General features: G+C 45.4%; 1 protein-coding gene across 3 annotated transcripts; it reads right to left on the bottom strand.

Annotated features, from left to right (window-relative positions):
* Window positions 1-248: 248 nt before the first annotated feature.
* LOC128904499 (killer cell lectin-like receptor subfamily G member 1) lies at window positions 249-11,489 on the bottom strand. 3 transcript variants are annotated; one of them, XM_054188932.1, is made up of 7 exons: window positions 11,374-11,489; window positions 7,582-7,656; window positions 6,885-7,029; window positions 5,725-5,823; window positions 4,521-4,672; window positions 2,477-2,580; window positions 249-1,465 (listed from the first exon to the last, which is right to left on the bottom strand). In XM_054188932.1, the coding sequence occupies exons 2-7, from the start codon at window positions 7,630-7,632 to the stop codon at window positions 1,354-1,356; spliced, it is 663 nt and encodes a 220-aa protein (XP_054044907.1). In that variant the 5' UTR covers window positions 7,633-7,656; window positions 11,374-11,489; the 3' UTR covers window positions 249-1,353. The 3 variants fall into 3 exon arrangements, with proteins under 3 accessions (XP_054044907.1, XP_054044908.1, XP_054044906.1); XM_054188933.1 differs by lacking the exon at window positions 11,374-11,489 and adding an exon at window positions 8,350-8,417; XM_054188931.1 differs by lacking the exon at window positions 11,374-11,489 and having other exon boundaries at window positions 6,885-7,133; window positions 7,582-7,651.
* Between the last annotated feature and the right edge of the window lie 7,360 nt (window positions 11,490-18,849).

Here is an 18,849-nt window from a genome sequence, read left to right as displayed (position 1 = left end):
TGAACAGCAAAAATGACCATTGATTTCTCCAAAAGGAAATGCTTTTTGAAGTGTAAATCAGATACATTGGATGGGCTGACACAATATCAAAACTCTTAAGTGCCCCATCGGGCTTTCAAATTCAAGAATTCAATGAAAGAACTTTATAAAAGCACAGTGTTGATTTCTGTGTTTATTATTCAGTACAAACAGCCTTAGAATAGCATCCTGAAAGTCTCCTGATAGCACATTTCAGAGGACAACTGGTTGAAAAATCACAGAAGTGCTGCATAGAAACAATTCCCACTGCTAATGGGCATACGGGCTAGATAGGTCTACACAAATCTTGAGTCCAGTATCTGAAGTACCTCAAGGGCCAGAAATAGGGAGTTTAAAACCATGACCACATACAGCACTGCACAGAGCGCAATAGCTACAGCACCACACCGATCCCAAGGGAACGGACTTGAACATGTGAGGACGGTTTTGGTTTTCATTTCTGTCTTTGGTGATTATATGTCAACATTCCAGTCTAGAAGCTCCAGCACTACCACCAGCAGCACTGACAGCTCATGTCTCAACAGGACTACAAAGCCACCAGCACTGATACAACCCCAATTTCAACAGTAAATCCTCCGTAGGACCCATCAATATCTTCTCTATTTGCCAACACAGCATAATCCCATAGTCAGGGAAAGGAGAGCAACAACTGCAGAGGTGGAGAGGGAAACACATTCTTGATTGCTTCAATAATGACACACAATTACCTGTATTCCCTTGACTCCAGAAATCCTGCCTCTTGACTAGTTTGGTTGAAGTTGGCCTATAAAACATGGTGTGCAGCTGGGTCCTTCCAACAGAGCGAAGTAATGACATGGGTACACACTTTTAGTCCAGTGCAGTACTGGAGGTTTATTTTCGCTCCAAGATTTACAGAAGGTGCAGTCTATAGTTTCACCCTCTTCTCTCCAACTGGCAGCACTGGGATGCAAAAGGAGAGGCTGCCACCAGGAGAAGTTTGTTTATATGTTTCTGGCAGTGAACAGCAGGCTTCACTTTCCTGGTCCTGCTGGCACCAGACAATGGAGATGCAGGGAATGGAAATGACAGTTGATGCTCAGGAACGGAGGAAAATGGCCAGCTCAACCTCAGGGATCTGAAGACCCAGCGTCGGTTGTGACAAAACTTCTGTGGGAATGGGTCTACCACTGAGGATAACTCACCCTTGTGGGCAACAAGCCTGTCCCTGCAAAGCACCTCTGTGAGGGTGTGGAAAGGGCAAGTCCTTGGTCTTGTGCAGAGCTTTGGTTTGCAGGACAATGATCCACTTGTACCACTGATGACATGGTTATGAGACGAAAATGCGCGTGGGATTTATCTGAGAGATTTCTCACAGATCCACGGAGCAGCATATTCACAGCTGGAGGCCTGAAAGTGATCTCTTATCAGGACAGCACAGTGTTGCACAGGGCTGTTAGAGGTGATCCTGCAAGAGACACAGAACAAAAGTGAGACTGAGAGAAAATGCCGAGATTGTCTCCTGGAGGCGAGCAAGAAAAAACATCTGATTTTGAAGGGTGGAGCCCAGAGGAAGTGAAAGAACCCAGCCCCCAAGGGGCAGCTGTTACAAAACCAAATGTACACCAAAAAACTACCTGCCTGGGAGATTACACATCTAAGTAATTTTGCCATTGCAGAACCCAGATCAGAACCAAACACAGACACGATGCCCTGCAGTGTCAGTGATATCCACCGGCATGAGAACAACAGCGCTGAGAGTTTCACGAAAAGATGATTGCCTCCAAGGGCCTTGTAAGAACAGAAAGCTGGGTAACTAAGCCAAGTGCTTCGAGTGCTGACCTGCGACAGTGAGATCTCGGGCAAGTTTCCTTGCTGCAGAAGTGTTAGAGACTAACACATTGTGTTAACTGCCATAAAAAGGAAAGGGCCAGGAAAGTCACCGGACCAAATCATAATGGTTTTTCTCATGCAGAATGCTGAGTTTTGTCCAAATGAAGACTGAGCCAAAATTAAAGTTCTGACTTGGGTTGGCAGCAGCAAAGCAGCAAAGGTCTAGGTCCTCCCACCTAGTGACACCAGCGCTTGACAGAATGCGTGCGAGGTGGCTAAACCCTGTAAAGCCAAGATGGACCATATGCTTTTCTGACTGAGCAACTGTGTGGGCAGTGCAGGTGAATAATCCTTGGTCTGAGCAACTGTGTGGGCAGTGCAGGTGAATAATCCTTGGTCTGAGCAGCTGGAGGGAAGTAGAGAGTGAGATACTAACATTAGTTCTGCTTTCCACATGTAGGTGCCTTTACAAGGTGCAGTGCAGCAAAAAGTAGGCTCTTTCAGGTTCAGTGCCGTACAGGTGATGACAAGAAGAAAATCTACCCAGGAAGAAAGCTCCTGAGATCTGATGCACGAACTCTGGGTGTTGCAGAACACCAGGCAATCTGAATTAGCACTGATGTTTTTAAAACAGCATTAAACTCACTTGGTGCCATTGAATATAGAGCCATCTTCCCAAGTCCAGACAGAGCCTGTGCTGTTCCTCAGTCCAATCCAGAAACATTCCGTCTGAATACTCTTGAACAGGTCCTAGAAATGGTGATGAATTACAAAATGACCAATGAAAGCCAGCCTGAAAATGGAGGCAAGGGTAAGTAAAGAGACCAGAGAGCAAGACAGATCCGCTCGCCCGACTGTTCCTTAGTGGCTGACAATGCTGCTTCTCCACACCTTCGAATCGGGAAGATCAGCCCTGCAGAACATGCCTGGAGTAAAGACTATGTGTGTGTACACTCACAAGGAAGTCAGCGTGCTTTCAGGGGTCCTGGGCAGCTTCTTCCAAGGACATTTCTCAGGGCGATATGTGTGAACCAACTGGACCCCAGCCTCCTGGAGTTTCCTACACAGAGCTTTATGTAGAAACGTGTGCTATTAATATTAATATTAATGCTCTGCCACACAGCTAACTAGCAAGCTAATACAAAGTATTAACAATTAAAGGTAAAATCAGGTCAGGGCAGAAAGCGTAGGCACCAACAGACGTGTGTAAAGAGCCCAGGACCAAAGCTCATTACATTTTATATAAACTTTCCCGCTTATGTGTTTTCAGTGTTCATTTCCTTTTGCCTAACCTTTAACACTTGTTTATCGTTAAAAGGCGAAGCCTGCAACAGAAACTCAACCCTGAAGTAAATCCCCCTCCCCAAAAAAAAGACAAAGACAAGAGAGAAATTTGTCTTGTCCACATTTGTAATGAAACCCAACGAAAACAGCCTTTCAGGTGGTTTGGCTGGGCCCCATCCTTGTCTCCTGCTGGCATGAGCAACGCTTCAGAGCAGTGTCTTCACACAGAAGCATTGACAAAGCTGGCTTGGTCAAGTGGTGGGAATAGGAGTAGCTTGAGGAATGCCTGAGAGTTGCTGGTGGTTTGGAGGGGACTGTGCTTCCCTGACAGGTGAAGGGAGGTTGGACAGTCACAGCCTTTGCAGCACAGGGCATGTACAGCTGGGAAAGTCTTGTTTATGCGGGGAAGTCTGAGCAGGGACAATGGGTAACACTCTAGTAGCAGAGACAATAGGCGGAAAGCAGCCAGACCAGGGAGGCTTTCTTCTTGCAAAGAAAGGGGTAATCTGGGGAAGATGAGTATTTTCCAAGGAATCAGGATTTGCCTAAGAAAGTGTGACAGCCTGGTAGATGCTCCCAGCCAAGCAGAGACCTGGCTTTATAAGCCCCCACAGAACATCATACAATGCAACTTCTGTCCAGGCACTGGAAGCTGTCCACGTTCATTGGGCCTCAGCTAATAGGCCCTGGCTTGCACAAAACCAGATCAAGTACTTCTGCTCTAATTAGGCAGACGTGCCTCACCTCCTTAGTGATCACCTCTACCAGTTCCTTTAGTGGTCACACATGCCCCTGCCCCCAGTGAGCACCTGCTAGAAAATGAGCAGTGAAACAGAGGGTTCCTGATTTCACCAGCACAGCTGAGGTTTTTTGGCAGAGAGAGGAAGTAAGCATTGAAAACAGACTGAGAAAGAAATATCTGTGCGTGAACACAAGGGTAAGGGTCACTGAGCGGGAGGAGCTGGGGTGGTTGCTGGGCGGAGAGCTATCGCTTTTGCAAAGGAAGCGTTTCTGAAGAGTAGGGACATATTGGCTTGTAGGCAATGAGTACAGAGAATGCACACGGTGCCACTTTTCCTGTGAGCATTCGTATCAGCTTTGTCGGGGCTAGGAGGGGAGGTGGAGAGGGGCAGTGGAGAAGGCTGTCTCCTAACATCCTTCATAGGTTGATCCTGAGGGACCCTGAGGGACCCTCACCTCTCCCTTCTCCCCTTTGTTTCTTTGCCTGCTGGGAACTTCTACGGTGTACACTGAAAGTGGAAGTGCACTACAATGTCACAGTCATAAATCCTTCCTCTCCTTTAAAGTCAAAGTATTGCCAAAGTGGCAGCACTGCTTGGATGTCAGTCACTGAGGAGGTATCTGCAAGGAAATGGAAGATCCTCAAAGAATAAGAAAACCATTACCATTTCTCTGGTATCGCTGATCACCAGGAGATGAGCTCCCTGCTCCGAGCAGGATTGCTGGCTGGAATGCCAGTCCTTCTTCTCCTTGGAGAAGGAGTAGCAGCTCCCTCTGTAGGCCACCCACTGCTCAGGGCAGGGTGGATTCTGACAGCCTGCAAAACAATCATGCATCTCTCTTCCCATTCACAGTCACAGCCTAGTTCATTACAAACACATTTCACAAATACACCCTCTCCAGAAAATTATTCTCCGCAGTTACAGGAATGCCATCCCCGGAGCTCTTCTGAGACTGGCAAACACAGTGTAATTACCTGCATCAGAGTCTCTGAAGGGCTCTGTTAAAGGCATCCATTTTCCAGATGGGAATAGGTGGGAGAGTGTGTAGGGGTCTCTTGAGACCTTCCTTTTCCTTCCCCATGTTTTTGCATTTTTGTTTCCCCCCCTTTTTTGTTCTGTCTTCTCCATATGAGCTTTGTCTTTGACCCATGTTTCCTTCTGTTCCATGAGATAGGCAAAGCCCTGGCACCTGACAAGTTTGTGGCAGGTGGCCCATTTCCATACAGCCTACACTAGCGCTGGCTGCTGCGAGGGCATATCCTGTAGCACATTTCTGAAGAACTGCTGCTTCATAGCATTTCACAACAAGCTGGTCAAAAGGCTTAAATTTCCTAGGAACAGGAATCATTTTATAACAGCTGCTAGTCATGGAGGTCTTGCAGTTTGAAGTGCCCTCCTTTTCCTTCCTAACAGGAGACCAGCTGATGCTACTAGCCCATGGATGGCCACTGAGCACCTCAGGGTTCATTCTCTCACTGTACAGCACTGATGTGCTGACAAAAAAAAAATGGGCCTTCAGGTTACAACCTCCAGCCTAGAGCTGTATTCATCAGGATGTAAATATTCCTGAGTGGCTGAGCACCCAGCACAGTGTGCTTGCTATACACTGAAGTCTACTCAGTCACCCTTTCAAAGGCACCTTTGATGCATTCTACCCCTTACTGTCTTGTTCCTGCTGAGGGGAGGTCTAACCAGATCAAGCTTAACATTTAAAAATCTCAGAAAAAAGAAGCAAGTCTTTTTTCACAGGTAAAAGGTTCTTCCATGCTTTTCTTGGACCCCTGAGCAGATTTCAAGAGCTCTGTTTTGTTCCCTGACAAAGTTCTAAATTCAAATCAAATGTTTTCAATGGAGGAGATTCATTTACCCTTGATAATAAAGCCCACTGTTGTTCCCAGCAATGCCAAGAAGAGTATTCCTAGAATCACTGCAATAATCCAACAGGTAGTACATGACACAGGAGAATCTAACAAGAAGAAAAAGAACATAAATGTGAGAAAGGTGAGGCTTTCTCAATGGTATCAGCTCTAAAAATACAATTTGCATTGAACTGCAGTGTCTCTTTACTTCAGCCTGCACTCATGTCAGAGTCCAATACTGTCTGACCAGGTTCTTTTTGAGATTCTAGACATGGATAATTTAATGTTTAATACCCAATTTACCTATTTGAAGATATGTGATGTTACGTGGGATTCTGATTTATCAGAATGATACAGTTATGTCTTGAAAGCACAACATAAGTGCAAATTACTTTTAGCAGAATACAGGAATTTCAATGCACAGCTGAATCACAATACAAATGTGATTCTCATTGCCAGTCTCTATGGCTAACCATCACAACACTGGGTGGCGCTGGGAAGGAATATGTGGGTTCAAGCAGCTCAAGCCTGTTGCTCTCTTCAAAACTCTTTTTGTCAGTTGTTCGGGGGTTGTATTCTGTGTTAGGCTGAGCCATGTATGCTCCCCCCATGCTGGTCTGGCTAACTCAGGAAGACATTCACACTCTTTTGATTAACTCACAGACAAAAATTTACACAACCAACTGATCCACGCAACAGGTACAGCCAGTTGATCCACCCAACTGATGCAACTGTTAATCTAAAAAAAGGTACCTCTCTGGTCCCCTTAACGCTAAGTTCAACTTTCTTTCTGACAGCTGTGTTCAACCACTGCATACTTCATGAGCACATTTCACTTGCCCATCTCCTTTGAGCCTTCTCCCATCGTAGGGGCTTATTGATCAGTCACAACTCAGGATGACGTCTGAAGGGTCCCAAATCCAAATATAATGACTGTTTTGATATGGCATCAACAGAAATCATTAGACCACACATTACTTAAATCTGTTGGAGCTGCAAGTCTCCAACTTTAACCTGCCTTGAACTGCCCAACCTTCACAACTTCAAACAGCAGGATAGAAAATAAAAAATTTTAGCATACAAATGCAAATCTCTAATTCAGACATGAAATCTGCTAGACTGTTTGTTCAGTAATGCATACATCTTTCCCATTATTAAGAGACTTTACCTTTGCTCTTGGTGTTCTGGTTCTCCTCTGTACTTTGTCTTCTCATTTTCTGTTTCTTGGAAGAGGGGCTGTATTTCACATTCAGATAGATGTGCTCATTTGTATTCCCATCACATGCTTTTAAGTTTTGCCTTTTTTCACTTTTCTTTATTTGGAATTTAAAAGTGCAATTAGTTACAAAGTCCAGACCTGGATTTGAATTTCCCTGAAGGTCAATAGAGCTTTCCTCCCAGCAGCTTGGGGTCATTTCTGACAACAAAGCATATTAGCCAAAGAGTAACACATACAAGGAATGATGTTCTAAATCAGCTTTCTGGAATACAAAATAATTTAAGCAAGAGCTCTATCTTTTGTGATTAAACTGCTGCTATGACGGATGCTAAGTAGGTCAGTGTTAGCCAGTGGATCTTGCTTTCACAGGTAAGTGAAGTTATCTAGCATTCTCCACAACAACTAATATAAGTAGGCAACTTAGGCTTGACCAAGATGACAAAGGTGAGGTAAGGAATTTCCTTATGCAGCAAATGGATGCACATGGGTAATTCTAGTGGAACAATTGGCAGAATGCATTTCTCTCTCTCACTGCAAGCACCGTCAATAAAAACAATACAGATGCATTTGATGTATTTCAACGACATACTGATTTAAAAACAGAAGTTCTTTGAGTATTGAGACAAGAAAATCGGTGGGACGTTACCTTAATTCCACAGGAGGAAGCTGAAATATAATAGCAGAAGAGGTGATGCATCTGTCCTGGTTTCCATATGTGACTCTGCAGGGTTACAAAGTGATCATTATCATCAGACTGAAACAGGGCAGCTGAGAGATGAGAAAAAATTCTTGTGGTCACCCACACAGGAAACATGCATTCCTTCACCCCAGCACAAATCTTTACCCTTTCAGACTTACCGTGACAAAACCTATGCCTACCATGGTCACATCAAACTCGGTTTGAGCTAATTGAAGTGTCACATTCACTGAGCAACAGAATACATTGAACAAATTGAACCTGCAGAATCCACTACTAAAATCATAGGCTTGTACTGCCAGTTCTTCTCCTACAAGAACAATTTCTCTTATTTGCCCAACAGTATCAGTCTTTCCACACAAGTCTTTGGTCTGTGTAGAAAAAAGATGCTCATGCCTGCTTTACAGATAGGTTGGGACCTGACTTCACATGGAAAAGAGAAATTATAGTACCTTCAGAACCAGACTTTTGCATAATTATTTTCACTTTATAAGTTACCAGGAACATATATCTTTAATATCAAAAGATAAAAATAATTTCCACCCCTTTTCTTCATTTTCTTCCCCTTCTTTTTCTTCTTATTCCATTTATTTTTAAGGACATGGACAAGAACTGGGCAAGGATGTAAACCTTGGGGTTGGCTTGGCTGCAGTAACCATGAGATGGTGGAGTTCAGGATCCTGAAAAGAAGTGGCAAAAAATGAAACGCAGACTCACAGCCCTGGACTTGAGGAGACGAGACTTCGGCCTGCTCAGGAATCTGCTTTCAAGAATCCCATGGCCGACAGTCCTGGAGAGAAGAGGGGTTCAGAACAGCTGGTTGGTTTTCAGCTCCTCTGAACTCAAGTATGGTCCATCCCAATGAGTAGGATACAAAGCAAAGGTGGCAGTGGGCCTGCATGGATGAGCAAGGAGCTCCTGACTAAGCTCAGGCATAAAAAAGGAAGCGTACAAGAGGATGAAGCAGGGTCAGGTCACCCAGGAGGAATCCCCTAACTTGCAGGGACGGAGTTAGGAAAGCCAAAGCCCACCTGGATTTGAATCTGATGAGGGATGTGAAGGGCAACAAGAAAGGTTTCTACAGGTACACCAGCAAGATGAAAACTAGGATATAATGTGGTCCCACTGCTGAATATGCAGTGGAGCTGGTCACAAAGACGTAGAAAATTGTGAAACACCCTGTGATTCAGTGCCTTCTTTGTCTCCATCTTTGCCGATGTGACTTGCCCCCAGCAATCTCAGGTCTATGAAAACTATGAGAAAGTCCAGCGCAAGGTAGATTTATCCTTGGTAGAGGAGAATCACAGTAGGGAGCATTAAATGAAAGGTACGTACACAAGTCCATGGGCCCTGATGGGACACACAGTAGAAATCACATAAAGGACGAGCACAGACTGGGCGAAGAACTTTAGCATTGTTTTACAAATCTGTGGCTCCTTGTGGGCAGGTTTTTGACATAAACATCAGACTTATCACACTCCCCAGCAAACTGGATCTAAAATCAACCCCTGTGCCCCTGAGTTCTTCATTGTGCTGCTGCAACTGATCGCATATTCTAGGGAAGGATGTTCTTCATTCAAAACATGGATGTATCAAAAAATTGAAATACGGAATGCAAGATTAAATTTAATAAAAATCTTCCTTTTTATAATTCAGTAAAAGAAATTAAATAATTAAATGTATTAAAACATAACTAATCAAACTAAATACAGTCCTTCACCTCAGAGCTGGCATATACCTGTGCAGGAAGTACACATTCAAAAAAACTTAGGTTAGAGCTTGCATCTGGCTCCTCTTTCTTGTCACAAACAATAAACCACATCAAATCCACACTTTGAAGAGATAACACCAGCTCACGGGTAATGCTTCTTCTGAAAGCATTAGCTTCAACCAGACAGGAAGCATTAGCTTCACAAAAGGCTTTTTTGTGTGATATATTTCTCATAGGAAGGAATGATTAATAAGAAAGGCAATGAGCAAGATCTGAGAGCTTCTCTTCCATGATGCCATATATATGTCATAATGCCACTTCTTTGTGTGTTTCAGCAGATAAGCCTGTACTGCAACATGTCCATAGGTTAAGAACTTCAGCCAAACACCTCCATTTCTGGTTGGTTGGTTTGATTGATTGTGGGGCTGTTTTCCTGCTCTGGTTTTTGGTTATCTCAGACTCAAGACTTCTCATGAAAAGTACAATTAACAATAAACAAAAAATAAACTCATCCAAACAGAGTGGCATACATTTTTTATAGTGTACGTTTCCACAGTGTACAGTACTGCTCCTATCTCTTCACCTTGTCTTGAAGACACGTTGTGGTGAAGAGCTGAGACCTGCAGCTCAGCTGCGCGCGTACGTACAGGATCACATACAGGCTATTAGTACAATGAAGAAAGGAACAGCTGATCGTGACCTGACTCAGGTACAAATACTCAATTGCTTTCATTCTTGTTACAGTGATTCAGGTGAAAAGTAGTGAAAGGTTTATCCAATGGCAACAGCTCTGCTATAACCTTCCCACATCAAAATATTCCCTTCTTACCTACCCGAGCCCCATGCATCTCCTCCGTGGGAGATGGGCCCCACTCTGCCTGATCAGGATTGAAGTTCACTAGTGGAGGCACACACACAAGGCTCCCTTGGTTCACAAGCACACGCACACTTTCATGGACCCACCAGTACCAGCACAGCACCTCACAGCGCTTCGCTGTTCGTTGAAGCCGAGAAAGTCCAGCGTAAGGTAGACTTATCCTTGGTGGAGCCGGGTCACATTAGGGAACATTTAAACGAAACGTACACACACAAGTCCATGTTAGAATTTTGAATTGCTAATCACAGGAAACTGATCAAACCGCTTCTGCTCACACTGACACTAAAGTCCTTCTGTACAGCTATGTGGAAGGTGAAAGCCTCTGCTTCATTAAGGTTATCCAATCAAGGACCCTCTAAATGCAAAATAAGATAATAAGGAGTAAATGATTAAACAGAAATCCAGAGAGACACAAACTCGGTGCACAAGAAATAACAGAGGCAACAGCAAAGACCAAAAGTCTTCAGCCACTGACTGATGGGCCACCAAGAGACTCCAGGCACAGCTTTGGAGAGGGCCAACCTGGGCTTTGTAACTGATAAGAAGTGGGCAACAAGAAGAACAGGAGGATTTGGGGTATTTGAGGGGGGCCTGTGGGACTGTGAAAAACTTGTTGAGGAATATTTAGGGGAAGGGAGGTAAACAGAGAGGATGGGGTAAAGCAGGGGATGGGTCATGTGAGCAGGTGCTGATCGTATGTAAGCATGTGGGGTGGGTGAGGGACTCTCACCGATGTCCGTGTGCCCTGGGCACAGCTGCTGGGGGGGTCGGGGTGAGTGAGAGGCTCAGTGCCGACGGCTGGAGCGGGACCGTGGGTCACAGCCCGTCTGCCGGGTGCTGGGGGGAGAGTGCTTGAGTCCTCCCCCAGCCTGGGGTGCGTGGGCTGTGCCTCTGCAATTCCCTAGCAAGCTCCAAGCCAGCGAGTAGGAGGCCCTGGTGTTGCAGACACTTATAAGAAAATTAAATTAGGCAGGTGATAAACTCAAAATAAACTTTATTCTAACCAAACAACTTTATGCTGACCAAACTGTTTAAGACTCTGACAACATTAGTAAACCGCAGGTTCAAGGTGTCAAATGGAATTAATACTACACAGCCAACTTAAGAATTCTTAAGTTTTAGAAACAAGGATCCAAAATGCGCAGTCACTCACCAAATAAAGCAAGGGTTTCACCAAATAAAGCGAGGGCTCTCAACCTGCAGGAGTTTACCTTAGGTGGTGTCCAACCCACAGGGGGAGTCCCCAGCTGCAGACCTGCTGCTCTGAGGAGGATTCACTCAGTTTGTCCTCTGGTGGGGCTTCATTTATACCCTAGTTGGATCTGATCTGTGATCATATATGGTCATGTTAGTCCTCATTGGCTGAGGGTCTTAAATTCCTCGTCTTTCGACCAAAGTGTGTATGTGACAATAGTCACGATGTGGCTTCAAGAAGTTTTGTTCTTAACAGCTGTGGGGGTATGCACCTGACACACCTGGGTCTGGGCAAGGGCATCAGGTGGGCAGAGGGTCTGTGCTGGTATTTGGGGGTTCCTGTGATTGTGGGGTGCCTGTGAGATAAATGCGTAGTGTATGGGTCTGCTTTTTAGCCAGTACCGAGTTGGACCTGCTGGTGAGTAGGGCACCTGTGGGGTGGCACCTGGGGGTAAGAGATGCTGTGATCTGGGCAGGGGTGTCAGATGGAGAGGTGCTGTGCTGGTACTCATGGGTCCATGAAAGTGTGCATGTGCTTGTGAACCCAGAGAGCACTGTGTGTGTGCCTTCACTAGTGAACTTCAATCCTGAGCAGGCAGAGTGGAGGAAGGGGACTGCGCTGTCTGTAACTAACATTTGTGTGAGTCCTGGAGTGTTATCCATAGGTGCTGTTGAAGGCATCGCCATGCCTGTGGCCATTTGTGTATCTAGCAGTGCCAGTGTTGTGTATTTGTGTGTGTCTGGGACACATGCTCAGCTTCATTAGCTGAGCTGAACACGCAAACATGAAAGAAGCAGATGTGTCCATCAGCCTGGGATCTCCCAGGACCACAGATGCACCGGTCTAGGCTCCAGTGGCCAGCCAGTAGGTATCTCTGAGCACCAGAGCTGTTGGAGGTGACATTCACTTAAAACATCCCTTATCAGCAAGACTGTCAGAATTGCATGTATCAATTTCCTCATCTATACCTGCTTATTTACCTCTTCAGAGGACTACTTCAGTTTAATTGATGAGTTCCTTGCACAGAAGCAAAGTCATCTGCTTCCTCAGTCCATTGTATTTAATGCCTTGTCCAGTCTACATTTGTAATGGTTTCTACCAGCATGTGTAATGTGATGGTCAAGCTTCTGATCTGTAGTTTTAAGACCTTTTTAAAAGTGGTGCCACATTTGCCTTTGGTTTCTTTTGTGTTGGGATACATTCAAGAAGTAAGTTACTGTGGTGGGTTGACCCCGGTCAACAGCCAAACCCCTACCCAGCCATTCACTCGCTCCCCTCTCTGATGGGACAGGGAGAAAATAGAAGTACGGTGAGAGAACTTGTGGACTGAGATAATGGCAGTTCATTTGAGAAAGCAAAAGCTGCACACCAAAGCAAAAATTTTTTTCACTCCTTCGCACCAGCTGGCAGATGTCCAGATGATACCAGGAAAGGTGGACTCAGCACACATAATGGTTGCTTGGGACAACAAACGCCATAGACACGAAAGTCCCTCCTTCCTCCTCCTTGCCCTGATGTTGGTGTTCTCTCTGTTGTTTCTTGCTTTTTTTTATCCCTGCCCTTCCTTTTATACATTTCTCCAGAGGTGCCACCACCCTGGCCGAGGGGTTCAGGTGTGTCTTGCGACTGGGCTGTTGCAGGGTCGGCAGCCCCCGGTTTCTTCCCACAGAGACCACTCCTGCAGTCCCCCGCTGCCCACACCTTGCCACAGACACCCTGCACAGGTACACACTGTACCCAATGCACTCACAGGGACCGGAGGAGGGGCACGCGCTCAGGGAGCAAGGGCAGAAGCAGGCACCAGCCCCACATTGGGGCAGCTGGAGCTGGGCTTGCACCACGGGCACTGCCTGCCTTGCCCTCTGCACAGTCACGCCACAGCTTCCTACTCTTAGGAGATCAGTTTGGAAAGGTGATGTTATTTATGTTCTATAAGCTTTCTGCCAGAGCGGGTTTTCTTTTTTTTTTTATTTTTATCTTCTTCTGGTCCTGGTGCTATTTCACAATGACTTCTGCTTTCTAATTCTCTCTTTTTACCTCTTGTCACTTCCTTTACGTGACTGCTTCACGCCTACGCTTTTTAAGGTGTCAGACTTTCAACATGATTTTAAAACGGTGTCATCTGTGATCACGTTATGTGGTTCACTTCTTTTAAAGGCATATGGCATCAGCCGGTTGGTTTCTTGCCGTGGTGTCCCCTCCCCATTCAGGACTGCATCTGCGTTGCTCCTGAGCCTGTGCACCTGTGTGTCTTGGGGAAAAGGACAGAAGGAGTCATGGAGAAACAGTGAGAAATACCATTGTGAGGACTGTAATAAATAATAAATAAAACATATATATGAAGGCACCTCTGTCCGGTAGCGAAGTGCTATAGACAGGAACAGAGACTTTTATGAATGTGAAATGCTGTGGGGTTTTTTTCTGAAACTTTCAGCCAGCTAAGGCTGTGTAACCTCCCCACCCACACACTCCCTGCAAACACCCCCCCCTTCTTTTTTTGAAAACCGTGCTCTCAAAGATAGTTAAGAAGCATAATTTGCACTATGTCGATGTGTAAGTTGCTGGCATACCCTGTATGATTATTTTGGCAGCATTGAGCTAACTTTTGTTCTCCTTACTTGTTAAAATAGAGGTTGTAAGACAACATTTCTCTCAGTAAAATAACGGGACTGCTCTGTCTTTTTTTCCCTGTTTTCTTGTTTAAAAATAAAAGCCTTTTTTTTTTTTTTACAGCAATAACATATTTTCATGCTCTATCTGCATGCAGAAAGAATCCACCCAGGTGGGCCAAGGCAAATCAGGGTCTAAGTATGTCACAAACTAAAGGGTTACCCAGCCTGTGGGTGTGTAGAGATTGCAAACGTCGGTTCACAGGATGCCCTGGTACACAAGGACACAGAGGTTTTATCCTCTTAATTTCTCTACTTTACTACAGATTACCACAAATCACCACTAGCAAGCATACCTATGACTAATAAAGTGAATATATATATATATATATATATATATATCAAGCTATTACAACTTATTATCAGCATAGAAGCAATCAAGAATAGCAGCAACCAAGAACAGCAGCAACAACTGCAGGCCCCTGAGGCTCAGGTTAAAGATGTGACAAGAAAGCTTCTTACGTTGGTCCAGCCCTCGGATTATTATCCATTATTGCTTTTTCTTGTAGGCAGCAATGCAGCTGCAATTAGAAGTCCAAGGATGATCAAAAGAGATTTCAAGGTCTTGGGACAACTGGTTAAGGGATCAGGAGCACAAATAGTGTTCTCTGTCCTTACAGTTGCAGGTAATGATGAGGGAAGAAACAGGAAGACCCAGCAGATCAATACCTGGCTCTGGGACTGGAGTCACCGACAGAATTTTGGGGATTTTTGATCATGTCTATGCGACACCACGCCTCCTGGCACCAGACAAGGTACACCTTTCTCAAAGGGGGAAAAGGATCTTTGTGCAGGAGTTGGCAGAACTCATTGAAAGAGCTTTAAACTAGCTTTGAATGGGGAAAGGGATAAAACCAGGCTCACGAGAGATAAGCCTGAGAGCAGCGCGTCAATGTTTGAAGGGCCACTCAGGAGGACAACAAAGATGTTGTGAGATTATGCAGGGAGAAAATTACAAGGGCCAAGGCCCAACTAGAACTTCATCTGACTACTGTGGTAAAAGACAATAAAAAAAGTTTCTATAAATACATTAGCAACAAAAGGAGGGCTAAGGAGAATCTTCATCCTTTATTGTATGTGGAGGGAAACACAGTGACAAAGAATGAGGAAAAAGCTACAGTGCTTAATGACGCCTTTGCCTCAGTCTTTAATAGTAGGACCAGTTGCTCTCAGCGTACCCAGCCCGTTGAGCTGGAAGATAGGGAATGGTAGCAGAATGAAGCCCTTGCAATCCAAGTGGAAATGGTGGGTGACCTGCTACAGCACTTAGACATACACAAGTCTATGGGGCCAGATGGGATCCACCTGAGGGTACTGAGGGAGCTGGCAGAAGTGCTCACCAAGACACTTTCCATCATTTATCAACAGTCCTGGCTAAATGGGGAGGTCCCAGTTGACTGGAGGTTAGCAAATGTGATGCCCATCCACAAGAAGGTCTGGAAGGAGGATCTGGGGAATTACAGGCCTGTCAGTCTGACCTTGGTGCCACGGAAGGTCACAGAGCAGATCATCTTGAGTGCCATCACACGGCACATAAAGGACAACCAGGCGATCAGTCAGCATGGGTTTATGAAAGGCAGGTTCTTCTTCCCTAACCTAATCTCTTATGGCAACGTGACCCACTTGGTGGATGAGGGAAAGACTGTGGATGTTGTAGGGCTGGAAGGTCATGGAACAGATTATCCTCAGCGCCATTATGTGGTACATCAAGGACAATCAGGTGGTCAGGCCCAGTCAGCATGGGTTCATGAAAGGCAGGTCCTGCTTGACAAACCTGATCTTCTATGACAAAGTGACCCACATAGTGGATGAGGGAAAGGCTGTGGATGTTGTTTAGCTGGACCTTAGTAAGGCCTTTGATACAGTTTCCCACAGCATCCTCCTGGAGAAAATGGCTGCCCATGGCTTGGACGGGAGTAGTCTATGCTGGGTTAAAAACCGGCTGGAGGGCCAGGTCCAGAGAGTGGTGGTGAATGGAGTTAAATGCAGTTGGCAGCCAGTCATGAGTGGTGTTCCCCAGGGCTCGCTATTGGGACCTCTTTGATATCTTTATCAATGATCTGGATGAGGGAATTGAGTGCACCCTCGGTAAGTTTGCAGATGACACCAAACTAGGTGGGAGTGTCGACCTGCTTGAGGGTAGAAAGGCTTTGCAGAGGGATCTGGACAGGCTGGATCAATGGGCCAAGGCCAATGGTATGAGGTTCAACAAGGCTAAGTGACAGGTCCTGCACTCGGGTCACAACAACCCCATGCAGTGCTACAGGCTTGGGGAGGAGTGGCTGGAGAGCTGCCTGGCAGAAAAGGACCTGAGGGGTTTGGTCAAGAGCCATCTAAATATGAGCCAGCAGTGTGCCCAGCTGGCCAAGAAGGCCAACAACATCCTGGGCTGTATCAGGAACAGTGTGGCCAGCAGGACTAGGGAAGTGATCATCCCCCTGTACTCGGCACTGGTGAGGTCCCACTTCGAGTACTGTGTTCAGTGTTGGGCCCCTCACCACAAAGAGGGTGCCCCAGAGAAGGGCAACGAAGCTGGTGAGGGGTCTGGAGAATAAGTCTTATGAGGAGCAGCTGAGGGAGCTGGGGCTGTTTAGTCTTGAGAAAAGGAGGCTGAGGGGAGACCTTATCGCTCTCTACAGCTACCTGAAAGGAGGTTGTAGAGAGGTGGGGGTTGGTTTCTTCTCCCAAGTAACAGGCAATAGGACAAGAGGAAATGGCCTCAAGTTGCACCAGGGGAGGTTTAGATGGGAAATTAAGAAAAATTTTTACACTGAAAGGGTTATCAAACATTGGAACAGGCTGCCCAGGGAAGTGGTTGAGTCACCATCCCTGGAAGTATTTAAATGATGTGTACATGTGGTGCTTCGGGACATGGTTTAGTGGCGGACTTGGCAGTGTTAGGTTATGGTTGGACTCAATGAACTCAAGGGTCTTCTCCAACCTAAATGATTCTATGGTTCAATGGTTCTATATATTCTAACTATATACTTAGTTTTTCAGGTTACTAGGAACATCACAAGTGGGACCAAATCAAACCAACCCAATAAAACAAGACAGAGGCTCACTTCAAAGGTGATCCACGTCATGGAGATAGGAGTCAGTCAGGTGTCCCTGGTGATGGCCCAATAACTTGTCTAGGAGATCTCATAGAAAAGTTCGTGCAGGGAATTCAGCCTGCTTAGGAAAAGGAAAAGTACATGCAGGATGGGAAGTTCGCAGAGACAGAGGCTCCGTTTTGTGTAAAAATAAGTCGTTTCTACATCACAGAGACATAAAGGGGCATAGGACACCACCACTTGGAACAGCCAATAGAGGCAGCTAATTCCTGTTTTTCACCTGGGGCAGCCAGTAGATGATGTTTTCTGTTCTCTCAGACCAATTTTTTTTTTCAGACTGTTTTCCTGTTCTTGCAGCTAGAACAGGGTAGGTTAAAGGTTGGACTTGATGATCTTAAAGGTCCCTTCCAACCTCAGCAATTCTATGATTCTATGATTCTAACAGCTAATAGCATTTACCGATTCTGACTTTCTCTGGGTTTTTTCCCCTCTTGCTGGACTGTTTTTCACCTTTCCAGATGGTAAGTTGCCCTTACAGTCCCTTGTTGTGCTTGCCGATGGTATCTCAGGCTGTCTTGGCTTTCTAGGTACCCAGCTGCACTTCAAAGATGCCAGCTGTGCTTCTCAAGGATGCGTCTTGTTCCCAGGCCTTGTTCCCTGGCTGGCAGGCATTTTCTCTAGTATTTCAACAGACATTTTCTTCTGTTTAGTAATTTTCCCCTTATAAACTTATAAATGGAGTTACAAAAAAGCTGGATTTCATATAGGCTGCAGAAAGCAGGAAGAAAGGCACAGCATGGGTCTCATGACAGGGCTTAGTCTTCTGCTGTCACCTTAATACTACTTAGCGTGTGGTCAAGAAGCTTCCTGATAAACACATCCAGCACCTTTTGAAGGTACTTGATGTAGGCAAGGGTCATCCCATGGTAGTAAGAAGCCACAGTATCTTCTTCATCTGCCACGAACATCTCATCAACTTCTTTAATCCTACGTGTGCTCTTCACTTCCTTTTTAACAGTTGTTTTGCTCTTAAACCCTGGATGCTGAGACCTTTACTTCTACCAACAGCTGCTCCAAGAAGAAAAACTTCAAAGTTAGAGTCTGGACAGAAATGATTCCTTGACTAATCTACACCTATTTAATTCTAATCTAAGCAGGATTATAAATATTTCATAACATGCCTTGTTAGTGTTGTGGCTCGAGCCTAGCACTATCTCACACCATAGATCTGCTATAAATTTCCCAAAATCAGAATTAGTTACTGTAAGTCAAGCAGAGGGTGAAAAAGGGAAGGGCAGGGTGAAGTGAGTTGGTTCGGTTGTAAGAGATTTTTGTATTAACCATACATGACAAAAAGACAAGTTTCCCATTTACCTTTTCTTTTTTTTTTTTTAATTTATACTTTGAAATGGAAATTCACAGTCAAGGCTGAACAGAGATATTTTGGAAAGGAGCGATTTCTGCGAATGCAGTGTACCAGGTGATAAAGCGGGCCACGCTTAAAGGCAGCCTTCAGGAAGCCAGCCAGCTGCCGGAACCCCGAGAGACAGGGGCTGTGTGTCTGCGCACAGGCTGGGGCACTCCTCACGCGCACTTCCGTGTCGGATGAGATAGCAGCTGTAAATACCACGGTAGAGGCATTTTCAATACAGAGAAAGATATCTCTAACACAGGACTCCTCAAAAGCACTGCTACATAAAACAGCAGCA

This window comes from Rissa tridactyla, chromosome 1 (assembly GCF_028500815.1).
Source record: "Rissa tridactyla isolate bRisTri1 chromosome 1, bRisTri1.patW.cur.20221130, whole genome shotgun sequence".
Lineage (NCBI taxonomy): Eukaryota > Metazoa > Chordata > Aves > Charadriiformes > Laridae > Rissa > Rissa tridactyla.
The sequence above is the reverse complement of the archived record's forward strand: the minus strand, read 5'-3'. Positions and strand labels throughout refer to the sequence as shown.

Coding starts and splice junctions, on each gene's coding strand:
- LOC128904499 (XM_054188931.1), bottom strand. CDS start 7,131: ATGACCCCAAGCTGCTGGGAGGAAAGCTCTATTGACCTTCAGGGAAAT. Junction 2,581..4,520: donor TCAGCGATACCAGAGAAATG/GTAATGGTTTTC, acceptor CACCATTTCTAG/GACCTGTTCAAGAGTATTCA. Junction 1,466..2,476: donor TCTATATTCAATGGCACCAA/GTGAGTTTAATG, acceptor TGTCTCTTGCAG/GATCACCTCTAACAGCCCTG.